At 36.0% G+C, this 9,930-nt stretch overlaps 1 protein-coding gene across 1 annotated transcript; it reads left to right on the top strand.

Annotated features, from left to right (window-relative positions):
* Positions 1-8,349: 8,349 nt before the first annotated feature.
* LOC136070881 (uncharacterized) lies at positions 8,350-9,192 on the top strand. Its single transcript, XM_065781448.1, has 2 exons — positions 8,350-8,860; positions 8,936-9,192. The coding sequence occupies exons 1-2, from the start codon at positions 8,350-8,352 to the stop codon at positions 9,190-9,192; spliced, it is 768 nt and encodes a 255-aa protein (XP_065637520.1).
* Positions 9,193-9,930: the final 738 nt, after the last annotated feature.

Below are 9,930 nucleotides of genomic sequence, written 5' to 3'. Positions count from 1 at the left end.
TTCAAATTTCCCATTGCGGATTGTTTTAAACTCATAATCTAAATTAATTGTGTCCTTAAGCAAGCAATTAAGCTCGAGTTTAATTCTTGCCTTCACAGTTACAAACCTAAACCATACTAAACTTTAAACATTTTAATTGATTTAGATCTGGTTTGGATTAATTTTGCTGAAAAATATTTGATTATCAAGTAAAGGCAAACATTCATATTCCATATGTGCTTAACAAGGTGAAACAAAGCCAATTGCAGTAGTCGAGCAAGTTCTCTTAACCATGATCTTCCTTGGAAGTTATTATTTCCTTTTAGTATCTAGTCGCTTTGGTTGAACCGAAACAAGACAAATTTTAATCCTTAGTTGTGGTCGTCAATCTCTCATGTAGATAGATCTGTTAAGAGTTGTGTCGCTATAACTTGTGAATTTTATGCTATGACGAGCTTTTCTTTTACCTTTAGCAGGTCCGTTCCTTGTATAGTGGAGTGGTGTGCCCCTGGAAAGGGTTGGGCTAAGTTAAACACGGATCCTCGCTGGGGAATCCCAGGATGGCGGGTGGTGGTGGTCTAATCCGAGATCATAATGGGGCTTGGATTTGTGGGTTTGCAAGACAGATTGGGCATGCTTCTAGTGTTATGGCAGAGTTGTGGGCGGTTAGAGATGGGTTGTCGCTTACTATTTCCATGGGCTTCTCCCATGTTTTTGTTGAATTAGATGCCTTGCTTGCTGTTAATTTTCTGCTTAATAGGTCTAAAGTTCAACCTCGCCTGATGACTCTGGTCATTACAGGTCGCTACTGCAAAGGATCCCTAACGTTCATGTTTCTCACATTTATTGTAAGGGCAACATCTGCACTGATGCTATGGCCAATTTGGGTAGAACCCATTTGGTTACTTTTGCTTTATTTTCATCCTTTCCTGAGTTTATTCAGGGGTTAGTGGACTTTGACTCTTCTACGAAGGCCTGTCTCAGGTTTGTTTCCCCCTCTTTTTAGGGGGTTAGTTATGTTCTTGTCAACCCAAAAAAAAAAAAAAAAAAAAGGAAATGCTAACGAATACCCTTAGGGCTAAAAAAAAAAAAAAAACCATAACCATTTAAGCGATTTTGTAATCCGTTGTATCATTACCACTAGGATACAAACATAATTAAGCATGGAATTTTGTGGTATTTATTAATTATTATAAGTAACCTTTGTTAGGTTTTTAGATCCCTATAAACTAGATTATTTAACCTAATTAATTAACCAAGTGAATACTTAGGTTTATTATTCAGATCTAGGTTAAAACAATAAAGTCATATCATGTAAAACAGCGAAAAAGTAAATAACACAAAGATATGATGATCCAGGAAAACTAAACAGGTAAAAAACCTAGAGAAAATTTAACTTAACTATTCTCAAGGTAAAAAGCAAATTCACTATAAAGAATCGAAGTTTACAATAAGACTTAAACCACTAACATCCTATTGCTAACACATGTAGAACTTACTGACATGACCACGTGCAAGCTCCAAATCTACGGACTCTTTCTCTATTAGGCCTTTGCAACACAAGCACCCACACTTGTGACAATCAACACAAACTCTCCTATTTGTGACTCCAAGACCATCCTTGAAGGTTTAGATCATCATCACCTTTGATGACTAGAGAATGCAGCAACTTCTACAACACCGGATCTTGAGATTTTTCAAGGAATCACACTGGTAGAAGACATGAGAGAGCTTTTTGGGTACAAAACCCTAGATACAAAAGATGCCCACTCTTTTCTCTCTAAAAAGCCTTATAAAAACATGCTTAGTGTTTCCTTTATATACTAGGAGAAATAGATTTGAAACTCTAATTCTTTTTGGGCTTAATGAGTAGTTGGGCTAAAATAAAAATTCTGCAAAAAAACGCATGTCTGCGATTTTCTATTGGTCGAGCCTATTCTTCGATCGATCGAACCAGACAGATTTTGAAATCTTCTTTCTGCAGCTTGTATGTTCTTGAATCTTGACTTGAATCACCTTAAGTATTGTCTAATAATACCTATAGACTCTAGGCTTTATATCTAGACAAATTTGTATTTACGATTTGCCAATTGTTCTAAATTTTAGAACTTAACAACCTTCATCTTTTTTTGATCCGACAGGTTAAATGCCGAAGTCAACAAATGTTGTTTTTCCCTGTAGATGATTCACAACCAAATTTTGTCATACATGCATTTAAGAAATAATAATAAACTAATTAACAGGTTCTCATCATCATCATCATCATCATTATTATTATTTTAATAAAGATCTCATTATTTATTCTATTCATTATACTCTGGGGCCTAAGGTTGAAAGTGTCTTGAGCTTCTTATTTTGTAAGTGAAATTGAATGAGGGCTAAAGCCCCACCTTCAATTTTGTGCAATGATTCAAATTTGCACTCAAATTTTTTTTTTGTGCAATGAGACCCTTTTCAATTTTGTTTGAGTATCAATTTCCAACTTGAGCCACATACTTCAGTCCTGCACCAGAAACCTCAAATCTGTGAAGAGCTTTTACAAATCATCATTTATAGTTGATTAATTTGTTGCTTTTTTTCCGACTAATTATCTCATGCATAAAATACATGTAATAGCATCATCTCTCCTATAGTGTGAATAGCTGCGGGATTTACATAATGTGAGAAGAAGGATGTATATATATCCCACATTTACATTCTTGTTCTTTAGAAATTTGTCTTCATCCACGACAAGTTGACCAAAGTCTTTAGGGCGGGGGAAGTCATTATTTGATAAAACCTATCCTTGGCTTAGGGGGTGTTTGGTACATGCACTTAAAAACTGAAAACATGTGTTTAAAAATATGTGTGGAAATATGTGTAAGTGAAAAAGTATGTGAAAATACGTGTAATGTTATTTAAAAACTGAAAACATGTGTTGAATAGGTATACCCAACGGGGCCTTAATTGTTAAGCTACTTAATTAATTCCTTGACAAGCTATCATGGGGATCGTTTAATATCAACATATGATTCTTTTTTAAACTAAATGATTACATATAGACAAAATATAAGTACAATTACTTGATTGTTGTATTTTAGATTTTTTTTTAATTGAGTTTATCCACATGAAAATTGACCGATTTAATAAAAATATATAGTAGTATTAGATTTTTCATTAACAATTAAATCCAACCATATAATTAATTTATTATTCAATATAACTACATGGTTGAATTTAATTAAAAAACTTAAGGTAACTAAAATATCTAAAGAACTATACTTAAATTTTACCATTTAGAGATTCAGCTTCAAAGAGTAAAAACGGTCGCCACGTTGATTGCTTCGTTTTTCCTGTTTGGATGGATCCAAACGTGTCTAGAGTAAGAGTACAGTTTTTTTGTCTTCAAATTGCAATTCACGGTCATTTTCATTCAGCATCAATTAATTCACGTCGTATTACCTAACTTGATTGGAAAAGAAAAATTGCCACACGTATCTCTGAATGGTCCTTATACATGAAACGTCTCGATCCAATTTTTATAACAATGCAAAATCGTGCAGGCAAAAGGATTGGTTCACGGGTGCTATATAGGGCAGCACATAGCTGGTTCTGTTAAAACAAACACCATCTACTAGTACTTTTTTTTTGTCATCACCATCTACTAGTACTAGACTACCAGTCCACGACTAGGACAATAATATATTTGTAATCATATAATTTTAATCAATCATTCATCAAAAGACAAAAGTGAACAATGAAAACGTGATGCTCATCAAGGGGGGGAAAATAAAAAATTGAGTGAGGTAAGAAAAATTATACAGAATATATGTAACAAGAGCATTGAAATTGACATAACTTCATTGACTGTTGTTCAAGTAGATCATCTGTTTCACTTTTAATGTTCGGTTTTATACTTCGTAAATTGTAGTTAATCATATGCGATTTTTTCTCCCCTTTATAAAGATATACAAAGGAGATAGACTGCAATTAATGACGCACTCAAAATATAACAGATTATTTTTATTTGTTCATATACCATAAAGATAAAAAAAAAAAAAAAATTTAAAAATTTAAAAAAAAAAACCCCCAAATTTAGAGTCTATGGTGGCTATGGACCCCTTGGTCTTTTATAAATTCTTTCCATCAAGTGATTTGTTATTAACATTTAACAGTTAGTTGACGTAGGATCAGCTCAATACAATTTGATGTCATAGGTGACAACTTTAAATGGGACAATTTTATATTAAAATGTATATTAAATAATCGCGTAAATTACACTCAAGAGTGTTAAATTTTTTCCAAGTAATTTTTTTCTCTCAAACCAGTCGTTTTTCCACTTACTTTTTGCATAAACTCCAAATCCTGGATTTTTTTTTTTTTTTTTTTGAAATTTGTAGCTCCTAAATAGCCCAAACAATAGAAATGGTTTTCCTATATTATAAATCATTGTTTCTTGGATCCCCACTCACATTAATGTGGCGTTTGGTACAGGGTAATATTTTATGATTTCTAGGAATATTTAAAGATTTCCATGTTAGGTTGTAAATCATGCTAGAGAATCAGATGCCAAGGGAATCCAGATTCCTCCCTTAAACCCTTTTCAATAGGAATGTGGATTCCCTTTAAAACATGTGGGAATCCAGATTCTCAGGCTTAAAGGAAATTGTATTTTTTATAAATTGACAATTTTAACCTTTTTTTTAAATGACTTGGTAGTTCACATTCAAATCTAAGGATAGAATGGAAAAAATAAATAATTCATTTAAGATTCTTGGAAATAAACTAAACATAGGAATAGCTACATTCTTAGGAATGTGATTCTTAAGAATCACATTCTTAGGAATCTGAATGCCAGGAGTAATGTGGATTCCCCCGTACCAAACGCCACATAATAACTTACCACCTATAGATAGTTTTAAACTAGTTTTAAATTTTTGTTCATAATTATTTAGAAGTATAAGAAATAGTAACGATTTCTTTGTAAGTCAAAAGTCAAAACACTTATTTTCCGGCTCATTATTAGGATTGCAACAAAATAGAAAAAATATATATTATTTAGTTTTTAGAAAAATATTTTTTAAAAAGTGTTTTATCAAAACAAATGGAACATAAAAATAAAAAATTCCGCACCTTTGGACTAGGAAAAAAAATACTATTAAAAAGCCTAAGTCTAGCAGCGGTTTTAGGATTTTTTTTGGGGGGGGGGGGACAATAGTGTCGGAGCTAGGAATAGTCCGAAGAGAAGGTTTATTTATTTATTTTGTTTAACGAAGAAGCAATTTTAACAGTAATGTTACTAACACAACACTTTCATAATAAAATCTAAGTGATAAGTTGTTAAAGGAATATAAAAAGTTATGTCAGTTGTGGGTCTAAATAAAAACCAATTATAACATACAACTTAACCTTTTTTTTTTTTTTTTGAGATAGGAAAATTGCAACTTTCATTAAATAAATCAGTTCAAATTCAATACATCATGGTGAAGAGACTGCTTAATAAAGCAAGGGTTCTTTTCTAACCAAGCAATAAAATCAACAATACCAGTCGCATGCTTTGCTAACAAATGCGCTGGTCTATTACATTGTCTACGGACATGTGAAAATTCCACCCGGCTTAAATACCCACTCAAGACCTTGGTACCTGCTACCACTGAAGAGGGAGGTGAGGTGTTACCACAAAGTGCATTTACAACTATCAGGGAATCCCCTTCAAGGATAACGTCTTGTATGCCAATATCTCCTGCAAACTGAACTCCTGCTTCGACAGCCTTTGCCTCAGTTTCCAACGGCCCCAACAGTGCATTAATCCTCTTGCTCAACACTGCAATTACCTGACCATGACAGTCCCGAATTAAAGCACCAACTCCAGCTCTTTCTGTGCTTTGAAGACCGCTCCATCACGTTAATTTTGTATCTATCTAGCGGTGGAGGTGCCCACTTCGCTACTTGAACATCTGGAACCTTGGCTGGTCGATCAAGAGCAGCATAATACTCCTTGAGATATTGAGAAGTCCACCGCACTAGTTCGCAACCCGATTTCTTTTTTCCTCCATTACGCGCCTCGTTTCTGTTACTTCAAATTGCCCATGCCATTGCTGCAACCAACGCCACCTTTGACTCATCATACGTTTCCCGTATAATCATATGCCACATTAAATCAAAGCACGAGTGAATCTTCTCTCAAGCTATACCAAAATGGATCTTTGTACATCTCCATACTTCTCTGGCTCTCGGACAGCTCCAAAATAAATGGCCTGATGTCTCGGGTTCTTCATGGCACTCACTGCAGCAGTCATCTTGCAGTATCTTTCTTCGTACCAGGTTCATCTTTGTTGGTAAAATATCTCGGCATGCCCTACATATAAAATGCCGAATCTTGTGTGGTGCTTGTATAAGCCATAGTAGCTTCCAAAATTTCTTAGTTTGGCTCTCATCTGAACTTGAGCCGTAATTGGTAGGCCGCGAGAGGTTCATTGCCAGCTTGTATGCACTACGAACAGTGAATAAACCGTTTGCACTTTCTGCCTATATTATTTTTGTCATCTGGTGGCTGTATGCTCAGTGGTATGCTTTTAATACACTCTGCCTCATGTGGGAGGAACAGAGCATCAATCACCTGTGCTTTCCACTGTGTAGACTTCGGATCAATTAACTCACACACCTTTGTTTCTGCACTCAAGAATAATCTAGGAGATACTACTTGGTACGTTGAAGTAGACGGTAGCCACTTATCACCCCATACCCGAATGGATGTCCCCTTACCCACACTCCATCGACTCCCTTGCTTCACCAAATATTGAGCGCCATAATACTCCTCCACACGTACGATGGATTTGTACCAAGTGAAGCATGTATAAAATTTGTATGAGGGAAATACCGTGCTTTAAACAACCTAAATAATAAGGAATTCTGCATTGTTTGAAGTCTCCATCCTTGTTTAGCAAGTATTGCAAGGTTGAATTATTTTAGTTTTCGAAAACCCATTCCACCGGCTGCCTTGGGTTCAAATAATTTGTCCCAACTGATCCACGCCGTCTTCCTCTCATTTTGTTTCTGACCCCACCAAAAATTGTGAATCAGACCTGGGATGCACAGACGCGGCCCTGGAGGAGCCGCACTCGCGTCCGACGCGGCGATGCATGAGGGACGCCGCTAACCACGCGTCAGTGCCACGTCTGCCATGTGTGTTTTTTTTTTTTCACCGACTCGCACTGACGTGGCTCGAACTCGGGTCGATTCACGCTGAATCGGCCTGATTCGCGCCGACTCGGCCCGTATCGGCGAAACCATCGAAACAACTGGTTTAAGCCGAAATGGCCGATTCAGGTCGAAATTTAAAAAAAATAAAAATAAAAAAGGTGCAAAACACACCGTTTGAACTTACTAACAAACCCTAAAACTCTCTCACGCACTCTCACTTTGTCCAAACACTTTCTCTCTCTCCATCACTCGTCTCTCTTCTCTGTGGCTCTGTGCTCTCTACGGTGTGGTGTGCTTTCTTCTCTATGCTCGGCTTCTCTGTGGCTTTATGCTAGTGTGCTCTCTTCTCTGTGGCTCTGTGCTGTGCTCTCACTTCGTCCAAACATTCTCAACTCAGGTATTGAATCTATTGATATGTGAACAGTGAATCTGTGACTGTGAATCTTAGTTTAATTTAGTTAATAGTTAATAGTTATTAGTAATTTGTGAATCTGTGATTTATGAGTGAATCTGTGAACTTGGGTTTGATTTATTACTCATTGTGAACTAGGCCTCATGAACTTATTACTTATTGTGATTTGTGAATCTGTGAACTTGGGTTTGATTTATTATTAATTTATTTAGTTAATAGATATTACTTATTATTCATTGTGATTTTTGAATCTGCGAACTTGGGTCTGATTTATTATTAATTTATTTAGTTAATAGTTATTATTTGTAGGTTAAATTGAATCTATTGAATTCGCAATGGAGGAAGTTACTAGCACAGAAACTTCACCTTCATCTAATCAAGAAGTGCCAAATGAAGAATCTCCTTTTTGGCAGTATGTGACTAAAGTAGAAAAACCACCTGGTGCTACTGTTAAATCAGGTGGAAACACATACTTTAAGTGCAACTATTGTGGTATGGTTTATATGGGATCCTATTCTAGGGTTAAGGCTCATTTGTTAAAAATTCCTGGCAAATGTATTAAAGGATGCCTTAAGACGACACCGAGCCATAGGCTGGAAATGCAACGAATGCATGATCAAGTTGAGAATGATAAGTTAAAGAGAGAACGGAGAAGTCAAATTCCCTTACCCCTACCTCTCCCAAGCCGTGGGCTTACTATACCTATTTCCACATTTCGAAGATAGGAAGGGAGTGATAGTACAAATCCGGTTGATGGTAAGAGGAGGAAGGTGACTATGAATTCTCCTTTGGAGAAAGCATTCCAGAATAATGCTAGACATGATTTGGATAGCAGAATTGCTAAGATGTTTTACACCGGTGGACTTTCGTTTAACTTTGCAAGGAACCCATATTATCATAGTTCCTATGCATATGCTGCTACCCATAACATTCCGGGTTATCTTCCTTCTGGATACAATGCCTTGAGAACAACACTTTTGCAAAAAGAAAGAGCTCATGCTGAAAGACTTTTAAAACCAATTAAGGACTCTTGGCTTGAAAACAATGTAAGTATAGTTCTTGATGGATGGTCAAATCCACAAAGGAGGCCTCTTGTTAATATTATGGCTGTATCAGATGGGGGTCTAGTGTTTATAAAGGCAATTGATGGGTCAGGTAAGTTCAAAGACAAACATTATATTGCTGGGATATTGAAGGATGCTATAAAAGATATTGGACATGAAAAAGTTGTCCAAGTCATCATTAATAATGTTAGTGTGATGAAGTCTGCTAGAGCTCTTATTGAAGGTGAGTATCCTAAAATATTCTAAACACCCTATGTTGTCCACACTCTCAATCTAGCTTTAAAGAATATTTGTGCAGCAAAAAACACTGAAAAGAATGAAGTTACATATGAGGAATGTAGTTGGATTACACGTATTGCTGATGATGCATCCTTCATACGTGTTTTTATCATGAACCATTCAATGAGGTTGGCAATGTTTAATGAATTTTGTCCATTAAAACTGCTCCAAGTTATTGATACTAAATTTGCTTCGGTTGTTATAATGCTGAAAATGTTGAAGTTGATAAAAAGATGCCTTCAAGCCATGGCTATTAGTGACCAATGGGCTTCTTAGAGGGAGGATGATGTTGGAAAAGCTCAAAAATTGAAAGTGTAAAGTTGTCATTTACAACTATGTATTTTGTTGGCTTTTATTCCATGCCAAATTTGATTGTAATCATTATCAATCGTATATACCCTGTATCTATTGTGGAATTTGTTGTAAGGGATGTCTGATAGAGAGAGAGTGNTGCTGAATCGGCCTGATTCGCGCCGACTCGGCCCGTATCGGCGAAACCATCGAAACAACTGGTTTAAGCCGAAATGGCCGATTCAGGTCGAAATTTAAAAAAAATAAAAATAAAAAAGGTGCAAAACACACCGTTTGAACTTACTAACAAACCCTAAAACTCTCTCACGCACTCTCACTTTGTCCAAACACTTTCTCTCTCTCCATCACTCGTCTCTCTTCTCTGTGGCTCTGTGCTCTCTACGGTGTGGTGTGCTTTCTTCTCTATGCTCGGCTTCTCTGTGGCTTTATGCTAGTGTGCTCTCTTCTCTGTGGCTCTGTGCTGTGCTCTCACTTCGTCCAAACATTCTCAACTCAGGTATTGAATCTATTGATATGTGAACAGTGAATCTGTGACTGTGAATCTTAGTTTAATTTAGTTAATAGTTAATAGTTATTAGTAATTTGTGAATCTGTGATTTATGAGTGAATCTGTGAACTTGGGTTTGATTTATTACTTATTGTGAACTAGGCCTCATGAACTTATTACTTATTGTGATTTGTGAATATGTGAACTTGGGTTTG

Source organism: Quercus suber, unplaced genomic scaffold, assembly GCF_002906115.3.
Source record: "Quercus suber isolate HL8 unplaced genomic scaffold, Cork oak 2.0 scaffold_267, whole genome shotgun sequence".
Classification (NCBI taxonomy): Eukaryota; Viridiplantae; Streptophyta; class Magnoliopsida; order Fagales; family Fagaceae; genus Quercus; species Quercus suber.
The sequence above is the reverse complement of the archived record's forward strand: the minus strand, read 5'-3'. Positions and strand labels throughout refer to the sequence as shown.